A 25,995-nucleotide genomic window follows, 5' to 3' on the forward strand; every position below is an offset into this window, starting at 1 on the left:
ACAAATACAAAATTCAGGAGAGTGGCTGTTTTGGCAGGAAAGGGCGATGGATTACAGGGGTCCTCAAAAGTAATGTTAATGTAATATTCTAAGTTATATTTAGAATGCAATTAATAATTATTTAAAACTAGTACTGGGAACATACAGAAATTATTTTGATGAGAATACTTTTTTTCTGTTATTTTGAAGTCCATAGAGATAAGTAAAGTGGTGATCCAGTACTGGAATTCAGATTTATTATAATTTATTACTACTTTCTTCATTTAAACACCTAAAAATCTTTTGTTGATCCAGCAGTGAAGTGAATGAGGATATATGGCTCCAGCAAAATGCTCATTCCTTCCAAAATTGAACAGTTTCATTTTGTTTTTTACACCAGTAAGTACAAGTTTTATTGTTTGATGATACCCCAGTGCATATGTTTTAAAAGTATGATATTCAATTAAAAAGCAAAATTACTATGTATAAAATAATTAAGCAACAAGGATATATTGTACAGCACAGGGAAATACAACCATTATTTGATACTCACTTTAAATGGAGTATAATCTATAAAAATATCGAATCACACAGAAAAACCAAAATTAATTTAATTCACTTTAATTTACTTAGACTAAATAATGTATCTAATAGCTCATGTAGTAAATTGAAAGATAATAGAATGGCTCAGTTTTTAGAATAATTATTTTAAATGTTCATGTAGATATGCATGTAAGTTTTTATCAGTTCAAGACAAATTGTATTTTTAATTTTGCATTTTTATAAATCTCTTTAATATCTAGCTTAGTGGAAGACAGCTAGATTCTCTTATGTGCTTTTGCATTTAATCTTTTGCAACATGTTGTTTTATGTGAGATATATGAAGAAGATTGGACCTCACATGGATACATTCTTGGAAAGGAAACTATTATTTTAATAGTAGCCTTTTTATATAATAGCACATGTACTTTTTTGATCTTATACCCCAAATTGACAAGTTGTTTGCTTCTTAAAAATAATTGCACTGTAGTCTCTGAAACCATATCAGCTAATGTTTTGTAATTCTGTTACATTAAAATCCACTGATCTGTGTTGCTCTTTGAATGGATCTTTTACCCATGCTTGTTTTTTTGTTCAGTGTGTTGGTCACCTGAAAAATATTGGTTCCCTGAGTTATGCAGGTCTTCAAATGTTGACATATTATTATACAGTATCCCCCAAACCACATATGATCACTCTCATTAGAAAATTCTTTTAAGTGTTGGGAAGGTGTCAAGATCGCAGTGTCAGGTAGAAGTTTTCTAAAATTCTAAATTTGCTTAAAAATGTGCATTTTATTATTGGCAACAAATTTTATCAGTTGTTTTTCTTCAAGGATAACATACTTACTTCATTTATTTTTCAGAAAATGTCTGAATAACCGTACTTGGATTGTTAGTTTTCTTTTGAGTAAATATCATGTTTCCTGGAAAAAGCAGCTACGTCAGCTTGCAGCTCAAACAATTGCATAAAATGCTTTTCCTTGAGACAACCATCATATATCAAGTAGCACTGTTTTATAGTTTTCTAAATCTCTTTAATTGTGACTTAATAGAAGGCAGCCAGATTCATATCTGCTTCTGCATTCAGTCTGTTGTTATATCAAAAGTCATGTAGCCTCTGGAAAATATCACATACACTTATAAGAGTAAGAGTGAAAAGACACATTTTTTAATCTTAGTATTGTTATGAAAATAACTTCGTAGAATCCCTGAAGACCCCAGACTGCACTGAGAACTGCTGCTTTAATCCACATTCCCTTTTCACATATAAACAGTTAGCCAAATAATGCCTTAATAATGTCCTTTATAGGTATCTTACTGTTACCCCCAACCTCTATCCCTGACCCAGGACTCAATTCATGATCATGCAGTACATTTCAGTGTCATGTTTCTTTAGTGTCCTTTAGTCTGGAACAGTTCCTTGACTTCTCTTTGTCTTTCTTGACCTTGGCATTTTTGAAGAATACAGGGCAATTGTTTTGTAGACTATCCTTCAATTTGATCTGTCTGATGTTTCCCCAGGATTGGATATAGGTTAAGCATTTTTAGCAGGAATGCCATGTGGAGGACATCGGGTCCTCCTAAGTATGTCCTGTCAGGAGACAGGCACATCATGTCAATTTGTCCGATGTTAGCTTTGATCACTTGGTTAAGAAGGGTGCTCACCAGATTTCCCACTCCATATTAATAAGTAATTTGTGAGGAGACATTTTGAGACTATGAAAATATTCTGTTACTCATCAAACTTTTGCCCTTCTAGCATCCATTGATGAAACTGTTAAAGCTTTTCCCAAAGTGGTTGTACTATTTTATATTCCTTCCAGAAATTTATGAGAGTTCTGGTCGTTCCCTGTCTTCTTTCCCTGTTGAACTGCTTTGGCACCTTTCTCAAAAATCAATTGAGGGCTTCCCTGGTGGCACCGTGGTTAAGAGTACGCCTGCCGACGCAGGGGACGCGAGTTCGTGCCCCGGTTCGGGAAGATCCCACATGCCGCAGAGCGGCTGGGCCCGTGAGCCATGGCCACTGAGCCTGCGCGTCCGGAGCCTGTGCTCTGCAATGGGAGAGGCCACAACAGTGAGAGGCCCACGTACCGCAAAAACAAAACAAAACAAAAATCAATTGAGCATATAAGTATATGTCTCTCTTTGGACACTCTAATCTGCTCCATGATCTTTTGGTCTATTCATATTCCAGTATGACACTCCTTCAGGTCAAGTAATGTAAGACACTTTCGTTCTTCTTTTTAAAAATTATTTTGACTCTTCTAGGTCCTTTACATCTTCATATAAATTTTAGAATCATATTGTCAGTTTCTAAAACTGTTGGACTTATGATTGGAAATGTATTCAGTCTATAAATCAATTTGGAGATAATTGATGTCTTAATGATACTGAGCCTTCTAATCCATGAACAGGGTTAAATTTCCATTTATTTCAGTCTTATTCATTACCTCCCAGCACTCGGAGTTTGCAGATTAGAGGTCCTTTTTATTTTTATTAAATGGATCCCAGTGTATTTTGTTTTTCCATGCTACTGTAAATGAAACTTAAACATTTTTAATTTTCAATTTGTTTGTATCATGTCACTTTTCTAAGTCCATTTATTATTTCTAAAGGTTTCTCTTCTGTTATATGTTGATTTCTTAGGATGTTTTAAACAAATAGTCCTGTCATCTCTGAATAGAGACAATTTTAACTTCTTTCTTTCCACTCTCTTTTTCTGTCATAACTTTTAATTTTATTTTTTAATGCCTTATTGCACTGATTTGGACTTCCAGTACAGTATTAAATAGAAGAGATGAGAATAGACATCCTTATTTTGTTTCATGTCTTAGCAGGAAAGCATTCTGTATTTCACCATTAAAGGGAAAATTAGATTTAGGATTTTCATACATTCTTTATCAGATTGAGGAAGTTCATTTCTATTCCTCGTTTGCTGTGAGTTCTTCCTGATGCATATTTGTTGGGTTTATCAAGTGCTTGTTCTACAATATATATATTGGTAAGATTGTGTATTTTTCCCCTTTATTCTTTTACTTTTTTTTTTGGCCATGCCACACGGCTTGCAGGATCTTAGTTCCCTGACCAGGGATTGAACCCAGGCCCCGGCAGTGAAAGCACAGAGTCCTAACTACTGGACCACCAGGGAATTCCCCCTTTACTCTTTCAATGTGGAAAATTACCTTGATTGATTTTTCAAATGTAAAATTGACTTTGCATTTGTGAAATAAAACCCTTGTAGTTATGAAATATTATTCTTATATATTGCTGTATTCTATTTGATATCTTGTTAAAGATTAGTTTTATTTCTGTATTCATGAGGTATACTAGCTACCCGTATGTCACTTCTGCTCTTCCTCCTTTGTAATATTGTTATTTGGTTTCAGTGTTATGTTGTCCTCGTAAAATATGTAAGTTAGGAATGAATAGAATACAAGTTTAAAAAAAGGAGGTCTTTTTCTTCCTCTGTTTTCTGAAAAATTTTGTGTAAAATTGATACTATTTTTTTCCTTAAGTATTTGATAAATTTTATGAGTGTAGGCATCTGTGGCTGGCCTTCTCTTTGTGGAAAGATTTAAAATTATGAATCCAAGTTTTCAGATTTTCTCTTTCATCTTGTGTCAATTTTAATAAGTTATATTTTTTCCAAGGAATATGTGCATTTTATCTACATGGTCAAATTTTACTATGTTTTTCAATGATAGTTCCTTATTTTGTTTTTAATTTCTATTGATAGTATTGCTTTCATTTCTGATACTGGCAATTTGTATTTTCTCCCTTTAAAAAAAATTAGTCTTGCTAGTGGTTTATAATTCTATGAATGTTTCAAAAAAAACTTTATTAATTTTCTCTATTTTTTTTGTCTGTTCTGTAGTCTCTTGGTTTCTAGTCTTCTCTTTATTCCCTTTTTTCTCCTTAGTTAATTTGTAATTTGATGAGTAATTTGCTCATCATTTTAATAGCACTTGTGCTAATTAAGCTGAAGCAAGGAATTCTGTTATTCTCCTATTAAAACTTCAGATTTTACACTCTAGGAAATATGGCATCGATACATTATATCTTACCTGATACTTGTTTTTCAGATTATTTAATTACAGAGGAAATTCTTTCTTTCTTTCTTTCTTTTTTTTTTTTTTTTTTACTAAGTAAAGAACTTTATTAACCTTTTTTAAACTTTATTCCCAGGCTTCTTCAGCTTAATTAGCTGCAAAGAATGAATTGTATATAAGCAAAAACCGGAAAGAGCCACAGTGTCCAGAGGCTTGGGCTTAAAAATATTAGAGATCTAGATTTTATCAGATCCATAAACAAAATTTTAAAAAGCAGTCATATAAAATAGCAGCTCCCAGTAACTTCTTCAAGATTTTTCTTCTTCAGAAGTTAACTCAGTTCAGTTTGCTTCATTCTTGGAAGCCTCATCAAAATTCTCCACAAGATCTGGAACTTCATCATCGTCATCCTCTCCAGTGGCAAGTGGTGCTTTTCCATCCGCAGGTTATTTGGGCAGAGCTTCAGCCAGTCTCCTTAAACTGGTCGGCCTGTCTGCACCAAGGTGGTTTAAGGTGCTGGGTAGCATTTCTGTCAGCTGCTTTGTCTCAGCATGGCCTGTAATGGTGAAAATGTTTGCTGCCAGAGATGCCTGAACTTTAGGGTTGTTAAAGTGGATCACTGTCCCTTGGTTTGTGAACATATTCACTTCTTCAATACCAGAGATATTGTTTACCCGTAACTTCTTTAAGGAGAACTGAAGTTTTTTGTCGTTTGCTGTGGCTGTTCTGTGAACCACCTTCTTTCTGCAAGCAGTTCCTTTCCCACCACTGTGCATTTGTGCCTGCAGTTTGGCGAGGTTTCTCCTGGTTCATGATAGTTTCTTTCATCTTGTTGCAATGGAAATGGGGCCGTGTAGGGGACTAGGGTTGGCACTTAGGGGTTCTCGGGCAGACCAGCTGAGGTTAGGAGCGCACACACAGGGACGCAAGATGGCCGCTGGAGCGGAAATTCTTTCTTAAGTAACATTTCTACCTTATCTGCTGAAGATTTCCCTTCACAAAAATCTCTAAAAATAATTTTTAAAATAGTAATTAGTGTGAACACTAAATTGCAGATTTAAATCAACTTAATATCTGGATTAATAACACTAATGTCAAACTGTTCTTCCTGTCTAATATTTTTATTCCTTCATTTAATCTAAATAATGCTGGATTACTCTTCCTATAATACTGCTTTTTTATTTTATATCCTTCTCTAGAAACCTATAATAATTTTTTAATGCTTGCAAGATTACATTCAGTTCTCCTCTGTCAGTCATTCACAGGCTTTCTATTTCTACCTTATACTTCAACTCTGTTATTTCTGTGGCAGGAATTCTTTATCTCAGTCATAACCCCACACGTTGTATTTAGTGTATTTTTGCTTTTGTTTCTCTTATCTTCGGGAGAAAACAATCTGGAAGAGTGGAAAGAACACAGTGTTTGGCTTGGTTACACTGGGGCTTAGATTCTCTATCTTAGTTTTGTGACTATAGACAGATTACTTAGACTTTGTGAAATGGTGGTATTATTTCTTTATGGAGTTGTTACAAGGATAAATGAAATATATACACACATACATAGTAATAATATAGACAGAATTTAGTAGATATTTAACAAATATTAGTTCTCTTTTCTTTTCCCTCTTTCAGATAATCCAGTCCTACCCAATTGAAGTTCCTTTTTTTTATTTTTTCATGAACTCCTTTTTTGGGCCTTATACTACAGTTTTTTGTTGTTTGTTTTCTTTTTTTACCTTTTATTGTGTCCTGTGATACAAGTGATCTCAACTAATTAATTTTTATTGATAATATATTGTTCTTCATTTTGTTCCCTAGTTGTTTAATGCAGCTGAGTCATTTATTGTCAGGAGAGTCAATTTTATATAATGTAAAGGCTGGATGAAGAAGTCAAGACTTGGAATCTCATTCTGCTTCTGTCACTAGCTTACTAGCTTTCAGGGTGATATCATTCCTCTTTGAGCTTATCTCCTCATCTTTAAAAGGAGATCATTAAACTACACTTTTATTAAGGTTCCTACCAATTATGAAATCTAAATATTCTAGGAGTGCCTGTTTTATGCTAGATTCTGATGAAGCGTACAAAAATATTTTGAAAAACCAAATGTGTCTTTAAGTAGATTGACATGTACAAAAGAATTAAGGTCTATACACAAATGACTAAAATGTAATGGAGTATATAGTAAAAGCCATATAAGTGTTATAAACAGAGTGCCATAGAATAGAGAATAGTTCATCTCATCTTTCCTGGTAGAGTTTAAGCTTTTCTAAGTAAGATTTGTGTCTCCTACTGCTTCTTTTATTTTCCCCTAGAGATTTAAGCCTAGTATTGGACATATATATTAGTTGGACTTGATACAAGATTCTGAGCAAACCTTTTCGTGAAAGTAAACAAAATACGGCATTTAATTTTGTCTTCTGTTATTTATTCTTTGAATTTTTTTCTTTTCATTCTTTTTTTTGCTCTCCACAGAATGGTCCTAGTGCTAGATCATGTCATAAAATGTGCATTGACATTCAACGAAGGCAAATCTACACACTGGGGCGTTATTTGGATTCCTCTGTGAGGAACAGCAAATCTCTGAAAAGTGATTTCTATCGTTATGACATTGACACAAACACATGGATGTTACTCAGTGAGGATACTGCTGCTGATGGAGGACCGAAACTGGTGTTTGATCATCAGGTTTGGTGCACAGATAACTGTATGGTGGAATTAATTAGTGCTCAGTGACTGTTGCTCTTAGAGTTTATTTCACATGTTATGCTGAGTTTTCTATTGGTGGTTTCTACTACAAATACCTATGACAGATAATAAAAAGAATTACTGTTTCAGTAGATATAAAGTTATTCTTTAAAAGTTATTTTCTCTTGTTTGGTGCAGAATAAAATACTAAGATCTCAAAACACAGTTGTTAATTTATAAAAAATTTATAGAGAGTAGATGGAACAATACATATTAGGAAAAACAGATTTAGTTTTATGATATTCATAAATCATACCAATAACAACTTGCCCTTTTAAAACTTTTTATTCTACATTCCTGGAAAATTTTAAATTATTTTATAATGAGTTCAAGAATTGGAAATGTAGAGTTTTTCTTCCAGTGCGAGTGAAATATACTTTTGTATATAATCACAAACTCAGTATAAAACAGGTAAGAATTTGGCGTGTACTAGATGAAGTTTAAATTCAGCACCAATAGAAGTCATAGAATGATGTTGTAGACAAGAAGACTACATACAGCAATCTCTTAAACCATTTAAATATTAATATGTATGTAGCTGTCATATCATCATCCCCATTATCATTGTTATCTGTCTTTGAAAACTTATATCAGTTCAGTACAGGTCAGTACTACCTCAAACAAAAGAGTAGCCACTTTGAATTCTGTAGGCAGTTTTGCTTTGCTTAACCCATATCCAAAGGTTTTTGGAGTATGGGGAAGAAAAAGACTTTTAAAAAATCTGTAACACTATTGATGAACAAAGCATTATGTATTACTTGAGAAACGGGGAGTGGTGCTAGAATTTATGACAGAATCTAGCTTATGCCTAATATCTAGGCATTAAAACCCAAGTCTTTATTTATTGTTTCTTTACCAGTTTTTGTTAATTCTTTGCTTTAAAACTTTCCTCCTGCCATATTTATACTAACAAGTAGTTTTAATAGGAGAATGGTAAGGAAAAGAGGAGTGGCTTATATGTCTATTGAGTATGTGGTGGGTGGAAAATCAAAAACATTAGTCTTCAGAGTACTCCCTAGATTGAATTTGGAACTTGTGCTGGCTGTATGTAACCGAGCTCTGTAAAGCTTTGCACTTCTCTGCTGACATCCTCAGTGTTGTTCATGTGGAAAATAAGAACTCCCAAAAAAGTTAGACTTCTTCTGATCTTTTAAAAACAGAACATCAGCAGATAACGTTGTTAGGGAAACAGTTTATTTTCTTGCCTCCAACTGGTTACAAATTTCTTTTCCAAAAGAGGCTTATGTTTTTACAGGTTGAAAAAAAGAATAACTTAGGGGTAGTCTGAGTATAGCACATATGCTGTCCTTGTGTGGGGGCCTTTGTTTCTCTTGACTTTGGTAAAACAGAATGTTCCCTGAAGCCTAGGTTCAATAATGCTTGGTTTTCAACTCATTAGGTAGGTGTTATTAACAGAACACTAGGGGTGAAGAAGCCAGGATTTCAGTGCTAATTCAGCCACCAGCTGCTTCTGTGACCTTGAACAATTAACACAATGTATAAGCCTCCATTTTCTGTTCTGTTTCATGAAAATAAAGTTATAAGTTGGAACCTACTCCAAAAATTACTTGGAGTTGTTTGTGACACTTTAAGATTTGACACTTAACATTCAAATTTGAGAGGAACGTGAGAAAGTTAGAGGCCTGAAGATATGGTTAAAAGTTACTTTGCCATTTTGAATTTTAACATATTAAAACAATTAAAATTCAAAGACATTTGTATTTCCTAAGGACACAGTGGCAGCTTAGTTCTGAAGCTTTCCATGTTGTTGCTTTGTGTGATCTTTCAGGAACAATGAGAACCAAACAAAAAGATTTTAAAAAAACAAAAGTCACATATTCAGCAAAACCAGAAGCCAAAGAAAACCCACAACTCCCAATTCCTTGTAAGTTTAGCCAAAAACAACTGGAATACCCAGAACCTGTATTGAAACTCACAGCAATGTAATGGGGAGAACTGGGAATGTAGAGGAAGCTTAGCAGAAGTACATCGTAATGGAAGTGTCATGAGCAGAGCAGAAATTGAACCCAGTGCAGCCACTGGGGGAGTCAGTTAAATACCATGTGGAAAGTGCCTAGCAGGGCCCATAAGTGGTAGATATCAGAAAGCACCATCTTCCAAAAGCAAAGGAAACACTATGACAAGTGGGGACAGTGGCTCTTTATGCATGTCCATTGAAGGAACTGGGGGAGCTCAAGGCTCAAGATAGAAGCCCCCTAAACCAGATGAGGTTCAAGGTTAGAGAAGATGGCTTCACAGAAGTGCCATATTTTGAAGAAACCATTCAGTTCAGTAGCAATAGAGGAGGAAGTCCTTGAGCAAGAATGTCACACTTCCATAGGGACCTTGTATTATCTGGTCCAGGGGAATTCAGCTCATTTTAAATATGAAAAACTAAAAAGCAGTAAACACCAAATCTTTAGAGAAGTACTCTAAAGAAAAACAATAAAAGGAAAAAGAATAGCAAAAACTTTCTTTCATGCAACAGCAGATGAAAATTATATTCCAATATTCTAACATGAATTAATTGACTTAATGAAGCTTGAAACTCTGAAGAAAACTACAAGGCATACATTCAAGAATGCAGATGAGATGGCCAAATAATAGGACCTGGTAAATAACTGGACCTGGTAAATCTCAAGAAAGAAATTGAAGAAAAATATAGTAACACTTCAAAAAATGAAGACTAGTTTACAAGGAACATAAAGAAGAATAGGTTAGGGTCATAAGAAATAAGAAAGGCAGGTAAAGAAAACAAATATAGATGTAAGGGCTAGCCAGAAAATTACAGATAGAGAAGGCAGGCAAAAGAGAGCCAACGTACACATAATTGGAGACATTAAAGAAGAAAACCAAAACAATGGAACAGAAGAAATATTTATACATAAAATTCAAGAAGACTTTCCTCAAGAAGGAAGCCTATTCCACGTAGTATAAGAGGACCTGATATTGATAAATTCAGGGAAAATTGACCTAGGCATTCAACTGTAAGATATATATATTACTAACACTGAATTTCAAAGATAAAGAGGCCATTTGGTGGGCAACTAGATGAAATGATCCAGAAGTAAAATGAGACTGATATCAGATTTCTCTACAGCTGTATTCAGTGCCAAGAGACAATAGAGCAATATCTAGAAGGTATTCAAAGAAAAGACAGTGTGAGCCAAGGGTTTTATATCTAGCCAAACTGTCCTTCAAATATAAGCACATTTTGAGGAAATTGCTAGAAAATGGAATGTGAGCTAATCAAGAAATGACAGGAGAAACTTTAATCACAGTATTGGAGATCTCAGCTCATTGGCATTCTCCCTGGGTCATTGTGGATCATTGGCAGGCTGAACATATATTTTTACCCTCCTCCTGCCCAACATCCTGTGAAATGATGAGAATATATTAGTAATAGTGTAGAAAAAGAAGAAAGAATGCCCTTAGGGAATTTAAAATATTTGAGGGAATTTCTCAAATAGAAAGCAGGTAGGATCAGATCCAACCAGAAGAAACCACAACCTATAAGATAGCAGCAACTTGAGTCTCAAAGCATGTAGTTGGGGCAAACATTAGATGATCAGTTGGAGATGAAACAGCAGGACATTTTCCAGTTTGACTGAGTAGCATTGAACTGTGATAATTATTAATAGGTCAAGTGTTCAGTGTGGTCATTGGAGCCGGACAGATAGAGCAATACTCCTAAGAGGCACTGGAGAGCTGCTGCAGAACCTTTCACAGCATCATGTCTCATCTTGCCTTACCCAGTCCCTTGAGATAGACTACTGTATATGCAACAGGCAGATGAATAGGGATTCTCAGATACAAAGAAGACTAAAACAATAACCCCCAAATCCAAATATTTGAAGATAATTAATACTATGAGATATGAGGTACTGAACTCAACAGATTAAGAATCAACAAAGAAGAACGGTTTGTAGTGTAAATTGAAGAAGTCTTTAAGATAAATTTAAGTGATTTCTTAGAGCAATTCAGGAGGCTATTGCATTCATGAAAAGGAAATATATAGAAAAATTATAAATTAAAGATTCGATAGTGAAATTAAAATCTCAGTAAATAGATTAAAAAGCAGTGTGGACATACCTCTAAATGGTTACTAAATTAGTGAGGTAAGATTATGAGAGAAAAGTTAAACAGAGAAAAGGGTCTGAAGTTCCAACATCCACCTTATAGGAGTTCTAGAAAGAGAATGGAGGCCAAAACAATACAAAAAATAGATAAGTAGCAGGAGTAAATTGATGGGAGGAGAGAATTGAACATATAATGGCTAGTATTTGTGCTTTAGCAACAACAATAAAAAAATAGGTGTTTTACATACACTTTATTCTTTAAACATAAATGCCACTTGTATTCAGCATCTAATTACCAACTTGAACTTACGTATTCTTCGAAATAGAATTTGTTTCACCTGGAGACTGATTGCTGCAAATGTCTTTTCTTGTGTTTGTTTTGCTATCTGGTAACAACATAATTTGAAGAATTTTGTAAAATAAATGCAGAGAGATGAATTAAGCTGCATCACTCTTATTCACATATTTTCTCTCTTATTAAATGGTAGCAAGAGGAATGCTTGCCTAGAATGGAGAGAAGGGAGTTTTTATAAGGAGGATGTGATCACTGTTTGCCCACAGAGTATGATCAGTGTTTACTCTTAGTTATAAGTCAGTACCTAATGTATTATTGGTTGATTTGGTAAAAATTATGCAGCTTCAAGAAAGCATAAAGCTCCTTAACCCAGCATATTTTATTCTCACTGGAAAAAAAATGGAAACCTGAAAAGGTATTTAGAAATCCATCCTGAATCTCTGCCAGGTGTTGAGCAGTATTTTAATAAGTGCATATGATAATCAGGGATGGTATTTGGTGTTATTAAGACAATGTTCACTTTCTTTGAGATTCTAAAACCGCACACATTGGTTTCATTTTAGCACATATGATAGGAACAATCTAAAACTATTCAATCTTTGCCTTGTTCTATAGATGTGTATGGACTCAGAAAAACATATGATCTACACCTTTGGTGGTAGAATTTTGACGTGTAATGGCAGTGTAGACGACAGCAGAGCCAGTGAACCACAATTCAGTGGATTGTTTGCTTTCAACTGTCAGTGTCAAACCTGGAAACTTCTTCGAGAGGACTCCTGTAATGCTGGGCCTGAGGACATCCAGTCTCGTATAGGACACTGCATGCTATTCCACTCAGTAAGAATATTCTGTACATTGTCTTATGTTATTGTGTCATGTATCTCTCAATAGGAAAAGAAGTGGTGAAATCTAATTCTTCAGTAAGAGTAAATTTTTCATTAGAAATAAATGTGTGGGCAATGATAGACAAAAACAAAGCTACCTTTAACACGGAACTGTTTGCTAATTATAAGATTCTTCTGTCAACCTAATAATTCCTAAGTAGTTATCAGCTGAGTACTAATCTAGGCACTTTAATGACTAACTTCACTGCTTATATGTAGTAGCTATTTCTCTTTCTTATATACCTTTCTACTTACTGTTTTCTCTTAGTGTCTAGAAGATCAATTTTCTTATCTGTTCTTATTTTCCCCTCTGCTACTCTCCATTAAGTGCAAAGGGTTAAGAATTGACTTAATAGAATTAAAATTTATCAGCAAAACCCAGCATACAGACATTTCTTTAACCTTTTTTTTTTTTCTTTTTTTTTGCGGTACGCGGGCCTCTCACCGTTGTGGCCTCTGCCACTGCGGAGCACAGGCTCCAGACACGCAGGCTCAGCAGCCATGTCTCATGGGCCCAGCCACTCAGTGGCATGTGGGATCCTCCCAGACCGGGGCACGAACCCGTGTCCCCTGCATCAGCAGGTGGACTCTCAACCACTGCGCCACCAGGGAAGCCCTCTTTAACCTTTTTATGTGCTATAGTGAAAACTTGGGCTTCCTGCTGTGAACATAACTTTAAAAATACACTGTGGAATATTTTTAACATATACCAAAGTAGAGAGAAGAATATAATAAATTCCCATGTACTTATTTATCAGTTTCAACAGTTAGCATTATTCGACTGTTCATTTTTCATATATCTAACCCACTTATCTCTTTTTTTAATGTTTCTTTGATTTTTAAGTTTATTCTTAAATTTTATTGTGTTGGGGTATTTTGAAGCAAATTCCAGACGTTGTATCATTACACCTATAAATACCGTATTGTATCGCTAACAGGTAAGGACGTTTTAAAAACATAATTATAGTATCATTATAAAACCCAACCAAAGTATTGACAAAAATGATTTCTTTATATCATTTAATATTGCATTCATTTTTTCCCTAAAATACTGAAAAATACCTTTTCATAGTTGTTTTATCCAAGTCAGGATCCAGAAAAGGTCTATGTATATTGCATTTGGTTGTTAAAGCTCTTAAATTTCTTGTAATCCATAACAGTACTCCCCTGTCCTATTTTTTTCCCTCTGTATACCACTTATTTGTTAAAGCAAGTAAATCTAGAATTTCCCATTTTCTCAGTTTGACCGATTTTATACTCATGGTGTCATTTAACATGATCCTCTATCTTCGATATTTCCTGTGAGCTGGTGTGTAGATCCAGAGGCTTGAATTTAGTTTAGATTCACTCTGCTTTTTAGGGCAGGCCAAAAGGGGAGTTGCAAGAATACTTCACAGCTGGTCTAATTGCAAGATATAAAGAGACATTTAATGTGTAGTTGTCATACTTTTGGTGATGTTAAAATTGTTCTGGTTGGGTTTAGGTGTTAACAGCCTGATCGATCAATTACAAAGTTTCCTGTCAACTTGTTATCTGATGGGTTTAGCAGCCACTGATAGTCACAGACTATAGTGACTATAGTCATAGACTAATCTATAGTCATAGATTTTAGTAGGGTTTGAAAAATGGTCATTTTTCTAATCACATAGTTTCTTCATTTATTAACTGTGATTGTACTATAAAAGCTTATCCTCGTTAACTAACTGGCTACCCTAATATGTAAACCGCACAGGATAGGTAATATAAATGTTTGATTCTTTTCCTCTGTCACCTTTTCATGTTAATGAGCTGAGGCTCTAGAGTTTACCAATGTTTTTGGTTTTTTTTAATTATTATTATGAACTTGGGAATTTTATTTATTTTATGTGTTTAATCCAATGCTGTCATTATTCTTTTTTTTTTTTTGCGGTATGCGGGCCTCTCGCTGTTGTGGCCTCTCCCTGTGGAGAACAGGCTCTGGACGCGCAGGCTCAGTGGCCATGGCTCACGGGCCCAGCCACTCCGCGGCATGTGGGATCTTCCCAGACCGGGGTACGAACCCGTGTCCCCTGCTTCGGCAGGCAGACTCTCAACCACTGCGCCACCAGGGAAGCCCCATTATTCTTTTTGATCCCTTAATTTTTCTCTATCTTCAGCCAGTGGGAGTGCCCACCTCCCAGTATACCTTTGCATATATGGACACGCGCATATATGTATGTATGTCTTTTTTAGTAAGAGAAAAATCATGGGTTCATACTGATATGTCCAAGTCAAATTTAAGATCATAGAGTTTTAAAATTTAATATCTTTGATTTTGTTTTTGTGTATCTTTTAAGGTTAAAATCCTACTTCCTAATGACGATATGTTACTTGCTCTGTCTTTCTATAATAGTTTACAGAATAGCAAAACTAACAACAAAATCACTGAGTGCTGTTTAAGATTGCTTTCTGATTATTTTTCTGTTTAAGATATTGCCTACTAGGGATGGGAGTCAAAAACAAGAATTAAAATCACTAGAAATACTACTTCTCTGTGTGATCACGTGTCTCTGTGTGATCATATCTTTGTATACAGGCTTTGTATATAGGCTTATTTGCTTCACTTTTTTTCAAAGATTATTTTTTCTTTTAAGTTAATTTTGTTTTCTAATTAAGTAAAAACATATACATAGTTCTAAAGGCAAAACCGTAAGTCAGTATCCTTTTGGAGATATATGGTTTTTATCCCTGTCTTCCTGTTCTGTCACTTCCCCTATAGCTGTCCTTTATTAGTTTCCTTTGTTTCTTTTTGAAGAAAGAAACAAACACAACACACATTACTATTTCTCCTTTCTTACACAAAGGCAGCACCCTATAGCCATTATTCTGCACCTTGCTCTTTTTTTACTTTAATAGGATATCTTAGAGATTACCTGTTAGCAGTATATAGAGAGCTTCCTCATTCTGCTTTGTACCAGTATAGTACTCCATTGCATGGAATCTCTCATGAAATTACTTTTTTAGAGTTATAAATTTTAAAAGGATCATTCTGAATTCTTCGTGGAAATGACTTTTTTTTCTTCTTTGCCCTTTTTTTCTTATTTTTCAGAAAAATCGTTGCTTATATGTATTTGGTGGCCAGCGATCAAAGACCTATTTGAATGATTTCTTTAGTTATGATGTGGATTCTGATCATGTAGACATAATATCAGATGGTACCAAGAAAGACTCTGGAATGGGTAAAGGCATTTAGTGATTCTTCTCTCATGTCTTAATTACTTTAGGTAGAAGACTATATCCCATTTTCTTTTCTTTCTAACCATTCTTTATCCTTTTCCCATTTGTTTAACTGAAGTGATTCTAAAAGGAAGAAAACCCTCTACCCGCTAAACTATTTAATTCAACCTGTTTAAAAATACTATATGAATTATTATTGTGATTTCCTTTGAGCAGAAAGACAATGTGTGAATTTCTAAAGGAATTATGTGTGTGCTTGTAATGGGTGATTGTAAGAATTAATAACTTAAAAACTGTATTATCCTGTATTTGCTAATTCTTTCCACCTCACTAAAGTGACTTGTATATTAGGCACATATAGTAGAGTATGTCTTTGTTCTGAGGGAAGACTTCACATAATTCATTGGTAATGCCATATAGCTTTACAAGCTCTGCATCCAGGAAGTTATTCTCCTGGTGATAGGGTAACTAGTTTGCCTGAGATAATGCCAGTTCATGTATAATTATTAATAGTGCCCCATTCACTCTCAAAAGTGTCTTATTTTGGATAATTTACATAGTTACCCTGCTTAGTAGTCACTTTGGTTGTGATTGGTATACACAGAAGAATGGTATTTGTTTAAGACCCAATGGTTTAAAATGCCTAATTAGAGCAAAGGGTGAGAAATTAGATCAGCTTGCTTTTCCTTTTATCTATTATTTATAAATATATATATATATTTTTAAATAGTTGTTTATATTTAGGAGGAATTTTTTTAAAAAACAAGATAGCACCATCGTAAAAAAATGCATGTGAAGTAGTTTGACCCTCAGGATCTTTCTCCCATACTTCCTACTGGGCAGAGGCTAGAGCTTTATTTTCTGAGGGAAATAGAGGCTCTGTGGAGGCAGAGGGAACAGGGTAGAAAATAGAATTAAGTCCAGGTACTGAACAGTGGAACTTCTAACCATTTCCCTGCTCTCATGACGCTAGGCATGTGTCTCCTACAAAAGGTTAGTATCACTTTCTCTGGAGAAAAATATGGCCTCATAAAAAAGATTTCCAGATACTGTTGTTTGGGGATATGCTCCCCCCCCTCCCGCCCATAAAATGTCTAATCTTGCCTGTTGGCCGCCAGTACAGTGGCTACTTTCGTGGCCCAGTCCCCCTACTGTGTTGCCTACAGTTGTACACATACTGTTTTCAATTAAATTTTATTTCTTCACTCTTTTTTTTTTTGGAGTATTGGTAGCCACCTGTTAGGGTGTTATGAGGTCTAACTAAGATCAGCTGAGTCAAGTGTCTGCCATACATCATGAGCTCAGGAAGCATTTCCTTCTTTTTTTTTTTTTTGCGGTACGCAGGCCTCTCACTGTTGTGGCCTCTCCCGTTGCGGAGCATAGGCTCTGGACGCACAGGCTCAGCGGCCATGGCTTACGGGCCCAGCCACTCCGCAGCATGTGATATCTTCCCGGACCGGGGCATGAACCCGTGTCCCCTGCATCAGCAGGAGGACTCTCAACCACTGCGCCACTAGGGAAGCCCCTATTTCTTCACTCTTAATGAACTGTCGGTTAAGTATCTTCTGTATTAGGACCTTCCCTATGAAAGAGAGAGACAAAAACAAAACAAACCTGAAAACAGAAATCTGGAGTGGTACACTGAACACAAGCACATGAAAATAATAATGATCAAGATCACTTTTGGTAGAGAAAAGGATACTGCATCCATAAAACAATAATAGGATGTAATGAAAGATCAGAGACTTTTGGAAATAAATTTTGTTAAAATAAGAAGTAGGAGAGTTGTAAGATATCTGTCTCCCTAAAAATAGACAAAGAGACAGAGATAGAAATTGGAGAAAATAAGGATATTAGAAAATCAATATAGGAGGTCCAGTGTTGAACTCATAACAGTTTCTCCAACTATGGAGAACAAGGAAATGGAGGAAACTAGATTATAAAACAAAGAATTAACAGAAAATTTTCCTAAACTGGAAAGTATTGGTCTGCAAATTATAAATGGCCCCCTTTGGAAGTCAGTACATTGAATTTAGGGAAAAAAAAAAAACCTTCTCAATCGGAAGGCACATCATTGTTCGTTGTGGAATTTTACATACCAGCCATAGAATATCTAAGAAGCTGCCACTGTAAAATAAGGTTAGATTCAAAGGAACAGATCTTAGAATGATAGGAATTTTCAGCAACATTGGAAGCTGATAAGGGGAAACAAGGTCTTAAAAATTCTGAAGGAAAATTATCATCAACCTGGAATTCTGTTCCTAGCCAAGAAGGAAGAAATAGTATTTTCAGATATAACAGGTTTATTGGTGGGGTATGTGTTTGTTTGCAAGTAATAGAAAACCAAGAGAAGAATGGCTTAAAAAATAGGGACTCTTTTCTCTCACTGGACAAGAAATCCAGATGTAGATAATCTGGGACTGATGTAGTGACTCAAGAAATGTCATGAAGGCCCTCAGGTTCTTTTTAGTCTTTGTTTTTCTATTTTTAACTCGCTGTAGCCTCATGGTGGCAAGTTGGCTGAAGTACCTCAAACATGTCTTCATTCCAGATAGGAAAAAAGGAAGGAGAGCAAAACGTACACAGAAAGCTCCCTACTTATATTTTGTTGACTAGAACTGTGAAACCTGGCTTCAAGAGAGTCTGGGAAAGCAAGCGATTAGCTTTTCCAGCCTTTATATAGTACATAGGGGAAGGGGTTTGGAAATGGCTGTTGGATCGTGTAATTAAGAGTGTCTGCCACACAGGTTAAAAAAATGATAGATCTTTTATGCACTCTTTTTTAGGAAGTTAGTACACCATATACACTAACAAAAGGGAGTAAAAGTAGTTAAAAAGTACACCATATACACTAACAAAAGGGAGTAAAAGTAGTTAAAAAGAAAACATGCTGAGAGCTGAGGAAAAGAGAATCTAACACAGGAAAGCAGTGAAGGGCCATCCCAAGATGATACCTGCACAGCAAAGCTATGAGCATCCAGTTCAGATTGGAGCAGGAGGACACAGGAAAGTAGACCTCTCTTCCTCACCAAAACTGAGGTTTCCAGATAAAAGTAGACTAAATAGATATGTTTGAGCAATTGGAATGAAAAGGTGTTAATCAGTAAATAATACCTGATGTAAAAGAGTAAGGATACGAACATAGTAGGAAAAGAAAAATTTTTATAAATCAGGCATCATCATAGTACATTTTTTGGCTCTACAGTGAGCAGTATTTTCCTAATCATAATAATGCAAAAACTACAATCAGTTTAACCAAAAATTGGGATAAAATTTAGTGGGAGGATAGCGTCAATGTGGTATTGATAAAGTTCTTCATCTACTATAACAGGAGGTCAGTAGGTAGTGATGTTATGTAAAAATATGGAAAGAAATATTATAAGAAATGGCTAATAATATTACTTATCCTATCTAAAATTCTGTCTTATTTGTTTACTCATTTATTTTCTACTACCATAGGATAATGTGGAGGTATATGATTTAATCTTTGATTTCCTCTGGTTTTTAAGATTTAGTCTAATTTTCCATTAAAATAACTAGGCAGATGGAGGTAATAATCCCCTACAATCCTAATGCAGCTCTACCTGAAAAAGGTAGTGAAGATAGTAATTGGTTTGACAAGTATGTGTTGGAAACTCCTACATACTGGCTCAGTGCTAGACTAGGGAGGGATACAGTGGAGCTAGATGGTCATGGTCTCTCAGAGTGCTTATAATCTATCTACTGGGTAATATTCTGATGGATTATAGTAGCTATTCTTTATTTAGACCGCACTAAAAGCCAGTCACTAAGCATGGAGCTTTATAAATAGTTCTAATTGGTGGTATTATTCTCATTTACCAGATGAGAAAAATTGAACTCAGTGAAGTAGAATCTCAGTAATACATAACTAGATAATGATAGAGCTGGGATTTAGAAGTTGGAGTGCAAAGAAGGTTTTTGTTTGTTTTGCTTTGTTTTTGACCATACTAAACTACTTCCAAGATTAAAAGGAAAAAGTGGCAGAGTGATAGTGGTAAAGATTTAGCAAAAAATGCACTATAATAATAAGTAGACTTTAATGACTGTCATTTGAAGATTTTAAAAAATGAGATATTATTTAGTAATTTGCAGAATTGGTCAGTATGTTTCATTCATGGCTATGGATAGCTTTAGAGCCAGCATAGTATGATAATTGCTCTTTTTGTTCAATTTTGTTTTGATTTTAAGAGTAATAATATGCTCATTGTAGAGAATTTGAAAAATACAGAAAGATGCAAAAAAGAAAATATATCAAACCATCCAGACATAATCTGTTAACATTTTAATGTATTTCCTTCTAGTCTTTTAAATGTACTTATTCTATAAAATTTAGCACAATTTTATATTCTGCTATTTTTAAACTTAAATTGTGATAATTTTTTTCATCACTGTGGTTTTATTACTAAGACAAGTGGATTCATTCCTTAATTACTGCTATAATCAACTTTTATAAAATCAGAATCACCAATTTTGCTATGTGTTTTTTAATTTTTAATTGATATGGTAATTTATCCCACAATGCAGACAAGTTCGTTGGTTAATTTAATAGTATTTTTTGGTCACCTACTAGCATCTAAGTTTGACCTTCTCCCTTCTTTTCTCCCAATATATTTCAGCGCTTTGTATATGCCAAGTATGTTTAGATCCATAGCTATGGACCTAGGGGACAAGATCCCTTCTCTCAAAGGACTCATTTGCCTGCACTTGCCTTCTAAGTACTGTGAAGAAAAAAATTGGATGCTATAATAATGAGTATCATGGAAGGTCCCATTTAGGTAGAGTAGGTTGGGAAACCATCTCTGAGGACGTAATCTTTAAGATTTAAGAAAAGAAGTAGAGAATTAGGAAGAACCATGTTAAAAACTGAGAGAAATGCATGCACAAAGATATCAAAGCAGGAAAGAATTTAATGTGTTCCAGAAACAGAGGGGGTGCTAGTGCAGATCAAGGGTGAGGCAAGTTGATGTGAACAATGAGGTTAGAGAAATAGTTATTCAGTGCTTTGTACAATACAAATACAAGAAATTTGGATTTCCCCCCCGCGAATAACATAGAAGGTTATTGAAAGGTTTAATGCTAGGTGGTTTTTTCTTTTCTTTTCTTTTCTTTTAATTGAAGTATAATTGATTTACAATGTTATGTAGGTTTCTGGTGTACAGCAGTGTTTCAGTTTTCTGTAGTATGTATATATATTGGGTTGGCCAAAAAGTGCCTTAGGTTTTTATGTAAAAATAAAAGACACATTTTTCATTTTCACCAAGAACTTTATTGAACAATGTAGTCACCCTTTTGTTCCACTACCTTCTGCCATCTTTCAGGCAACTTCGTAATTCCATCTTGCCAGAACTTTTTATCTTTTTGAGCAAAGAACTGTTCCAGGTGCCTTTTACAGTCTTCCAGGGAATTGAAATATTTTCCGTTAAGAGAATTTTGTAAAGACCGAAATAGATGGAAATCAGATGTGCAATGTCTGATGAATACGGCGGATGAATCAGAACTTCCCAGCCAAGCTGTAACAGCTTTTGCCTGGTCATCAAAGAAACATGAGGTCTTAACGTTATCCTGATGGAAGATTATGCCTTTTCTGTTGACTAATTCTGGGCGCTTTTCATCGAGTGCTGCTTTCAAGTTGGTCTAATTGGGAGCAGTACTTATTGGAATTAATCATTTGGTTTTCCGGAAGGAGCTCGTAATAGGGGACTCCCTTCCAATCCCACCTTCTTTGGCTGAAGACCGGCCTTTGGTGTGGTTGGTAGTGGTTCATTTCGCTTGCCCCACCATCTCTTCCCTTCCATATTATTACTTTTCATCTCCCATCACAAATTGTTTTAAAAACGGAACGTTTTTATTACATTTAAGTAGAGAATCGCATGCGGAAATACAGTCAAGAAGGCTTTTTCCACCTAACTTACGTGGAACCCAAACATCAAAGCGATGAACATAACCAAGCTTGTGCAAATGAGTTTCAGTGCTTGATTTGGATATTTTGAGTATGTCGGCTATCTCCTGTGTGGTATAACGTTGATTGTTCTCAATTAATGTCTCAATTTGATTGCTGTCAACTTCAACTGGTCTACCCGACCGTGGAGCATCGTCCAGTAAGAATCTGCGGCACGAAACTTCGCAAACCACTTTTGACATGTTCAATCAGTCACAGCACCTTCTCCATATGCTGCACAAGTCTTTTTTTGCGTTCCAGTTGTGTTTTTACCTTTCTTGAAATAATATGCCGAAAATGGTGCTTTTTTCTTCCATCTTAAATATTAAAATGGCTACACAGAAATTCACCAGTTTTGATGTCTTTTTTTAAATGCACGCTGATATGACAGCTGTCACAATCTAACAAAATTGTTTCAAATGAAGTTAAAGACAACTAACTGCTGCTAGAGCCATCATATGGGAAAAAACGAACAAACCGTTTGGCCAACCCAATACATATATGTGTGTATATATACTGTTTTTCAGATTCTTTTCCATTATACTTTATTACAAGATATTGAATAAAGTACGCTGTGCTACACAGTAGGACCTTGTTGTTTATCTATTTTATATATAGTAGTTTATATCTGATAATCCCAAATTTTTAATTTATCCCTCTGACCCCCCTTCCCCTTTGGTAACCATAAGTTTGTTTTCTATGTCTGTGAGTCTGTTACATGAGGTTCCACATGTAAGTAGTATCGTATGATATTTGTCTTTCTCTGGCTGACTTACTTCACTTAGAATGTCCATCCATGTTGCTGCAAATGAATGCTAGGGTTTTGATCTGATTAAAGTTTTGAAAGTATCACTTTTGTCTAAATGTACATTTTCCAAGTGGTTAATTTTGACAGTATGCCTGTAAGTTGCATTGTCCAAAGCCTATATGTACAACCACTGAGGATTTTTATGGCAGAATTGAGTATCTGGTTAGAACTACTCAGAAAATTTTCCTGCCTAAAAATGTTGCCATTATTACTTAGAATTGTGGAACCTCAGTGGCTCTGTTGGCATATTAGAGTGAAACTGAAATTACTTTCTTTTCATTTTTCTTTCTTATTTTTTTCTGTCTCCCTCTCTCCTTCCCATAAGTCACTTCCATCCCTCCTTCCTTTACTCTTCTCTCTTCCTCCCTCTCTTCCTTCCCATTTTTCCCTTCTCTGCTCTCTTCTTTAAGCCTCCTGTTCTCTGTCTTTCCTGTGCACCCTCCACTCCTACCCCACGGGTTTCTGAACAGTGGCCAGGATAGAGGATCACTGTTCTAGCTCTCCAGAGCCTATCTCAGTCCTTGATCAAATAACCCACGGCAAGTTACTTAATGTCTCACCTTATTTTGCACGTCTGTAAGTGACCCAAATTATATTTTAAGTAAAATTGTATCTCACTTATGGCTACTCTAGGAGTAGGGATGGTTTGACTCTCTAGTTTGGGCTGGTGTCATTGTTGGGTATATCAGTTTTCACAAGTATATGTCAATACTGCCTACAGGTTGATCTATCCAGTAATCAAGTCATGTTAATTTTACCTCCCATCTTCTCTCTATTCCCATTGCTATTTCACTAGTTTGGACTGCCAACACCTGTTTGGCCTCTGTTTCTAGTCGTCGTCTTCCTGTGTACCCCATCCCTCACCCAACCCATTCTCCACACTTTGAGCAGAATACAGCTGTTCTGCATTACCAGTTAAGTACAGAACCATACACTTCAACATTTATTCAACAGATACTTCTTGGTCACCTACTAGGTGCCAGATAATAATCTAAGCACTAGGGTTACAACTGTGAATAAAAGCTCTAACTTCATGGATCTTACAGTTGTGTATAGGGAGGAAAAAAAAGTAGATTGACACCTTACCTTTTGATTTAGTACTAAGATAAGAAAAAAAAATTTTTGAGCCTGCTGCGAGTCTTATGTGATCTTAGTTCCCCAACCAGGGATCAAACCCAGACCTCCGGCAGTGAAAGCACCAAGTCCTAACCACTGGACCGCCAGGGAATTCCCAGAAAATATCTTTTAAAAAATATAAACCTGATGATTTTTCTTCTCCCTTGCTTAAACTCTTTTTATCGTTCCTCTTTGCCCTCATGATTAAGTCTAAACTCAGCCTGACTCAGATTCCTTTATGATATGCCTCAGCTTAGGTAGTTCCCCATTCTTGGTGTCCACCCTCAGCTTGCCACCAATTCTTTGTTTTATGACCACTGAATATTAATTCTCTATCGATAGCATATTTTTTCATGCCTTTGGGTTTTTGCCCATACTCTTTTCCCTACCTGAATCACTCTTTCCTCCTACCTCTAAAATGTAGCTAACTTGCGCTCATCTTTCAGATCTTAGCTTATAGATCATTGTCTCCTGAAATTGTTTAACTCCTCAAACCAAGTTAGGAATTAGAGCATATGGTTCTAACCTTAATTGTTAGCACGATTCTGAATATTCATCTGGCAGTATAATTTTGACTCTGCTTTTCAAAACCTGTAAAAAAGCTCAACTGAAATACACAGACTTTATTCAGGATTTCTAAAGAACATTCAGTCTTTTCAGTACTCTAGATCTAAAAGTTTTTTCACTGGATTAAGTTAGACAAATCAGAAAACCTCATGTCAGAACTATGGTATATGTATTGTCTTCCCATAGAGTTACTTTTACCTGATTTTTAAAAGTCTGTTTAAATTTTAATTTTATCTTACTAGATTATTACTTATTATGTAAGCCATTCAAAATCCTTTTAAGGACAAGACAGGGTACTATTTAAACCTCTACATTATTAAGTATTCTGAGAAAATACCAATTTTATTATATGGATGCTCTAGCTTATTTAAACATTCTATTTATTAACTGTTCTAAACCTGTTTTATTACAGTTAATTACTATAATTTGAAATGGACTTAACACATAATTACTATGTTTATCTGCAGTTCAGTAATGTGGGTTACTTGATTAAAACTGCTTTTATGTGAGTTTCAAATTGGATTGTTTGCAATCTTAGAAGAAATTTGTGTGAACTGTTGAGACCAATTAGAGACGGTATATCTAATTATAAAATTGCTGCTGCTTGTTATAATTTTTTATAGAGTCAGATACTGTAAAATCTTAAATGATTGCTCTTTATAATTACTTAAATGAATTATCTCAGATTTAACATTTTAAGATCTGAAAAAACATCAACTCTTATTCAACTCTCATTTTTTTAACTAGAGTGTAACAGTTTTATGTTCCCCTTAGAAAGAAACTAATTTAAATCAGTGGATTGACAGCTGCTTGGAAAGAAGGGATTTATTAGTATTGTGTCTAACACATACATAATTACATCAAAATTCAGCACATCTAAAATTTGGGTTTATTTCTGAATAACTTTTGGCAATAAGTATGTGAACACAAGGGGTTTAGCAGACTCTCCATATGTAAGCTCTGTTTAACACTAGTTGAAAATTATGTTTAGAAGGTCTGTCACACCACCAGAACTTTATGGTTTGCTAAAGAAACTCAGTCTATTATACTGGGATTACTTTCTCATATCTGTATTATTCAAGATAACAAACATATATTGTGTCTTCAACATTTGCCAGATACTAAGTTGGGCAGTGATGATACAGAGCTCTTACAGTCTAATCCCTGTTCTATAGTAGTTAATGTGTTTACTTGTTGTGTTCCTTAAATCCTGTCGACTGTATTTTCCCACATCTGCCACTGTTTATTCCATTCTGTCCTGAGCATAGTGGCAGATTGATATAATTGAAAGAATAGTGAATTCAGAGTCAGAAGATTTGGTCTCTCTTCATCTGGGTCTGCCACTCATCCTTCAGTAGCTTTGGCAAAGTTGTATAACTTCTCTGGACTTGATTATTCATCTGAAAATGAGGGGATTGGACCAGTTGATCTTAAGGCCTCATCTGGCTCCAGAATTTTGACAGTTAAATTTCATTCCTTTTTGCTGTTATCAGGCTGTGAAAATAACAAATGAGGGCTATGTTAGTTATGTCTGCAAGATATGATTTATCTATAAACATATTTTCGTGAAAACCTTAAAAGCAGAATCTTACTGATTTTCATTTCAGCCCTGGGAATGTCCTTATTGCGCTTATTGACATTGAGATTTTTTTGTTTTTCTTTTTCTTAATCTCTCTGTGTGTGTGTGTGTGTGTGTGTGTGTGTGTGTGAGGGAGAGAGATAAGTTATGTTTTTGACCCTTTTAGACTTCTATGAGTTAACTGTAAATAAGGCCAAT

At 35.1% G+C, this 25,995-nt stretch overlaps 1 protein-coding gene and 1 pseudogene across 7 annotated transcripts in view; one reads left to right on the top strand and one right to left on the bottom strand.

The window, feature by feature from the left end:
• MKLN1 (muskelin 1) overlaps window positions 1-25,995 on the top strand; it is a 355,934-nt gene that overhangs the window by 285,910 nt on the left and 44,029 nt on the right. For all 7 annotated transcript variants that reach the window (XM_060020905.2, XM_060020903.2, XM_060020906.1 and 4 more), the window contains 3 exons: window positions 7,043-7,255; window positions 12,305-12,526; window positions 15,641-15,770. In XM_060020905.2, coding sequence (XP_059876888.1) covers window positions 7,043-7,255; window positions 12,305-12,526; window positions 15,641-15,770 — 565 coding nt within the window. The remainder of the gene's footprint in view (window positions 1-7,042; window positions 7,256-12,304; window positions 12,527-15,640; window positions 15,771-25,995) is intronic.
• Window positions 4,728-6,525, bottom strand: LOC132431206 (transcription factor BTF3 pseudogene; annotated as a pseudogene).

Source organism: Delphinus delphis, chromosome 9 (genome assembly GCF_949987515.2).
Source record: "Delphinus delphis chromosome 9, mDelDel1.2, whole genome shotgun sequence".
NCBI classification, from domain to species: Eukaryota; Metazoa; Chordata; class Mammalia; order Artiodactyla; family Delphinidae; genus Delphinus; species Delphinus delphis.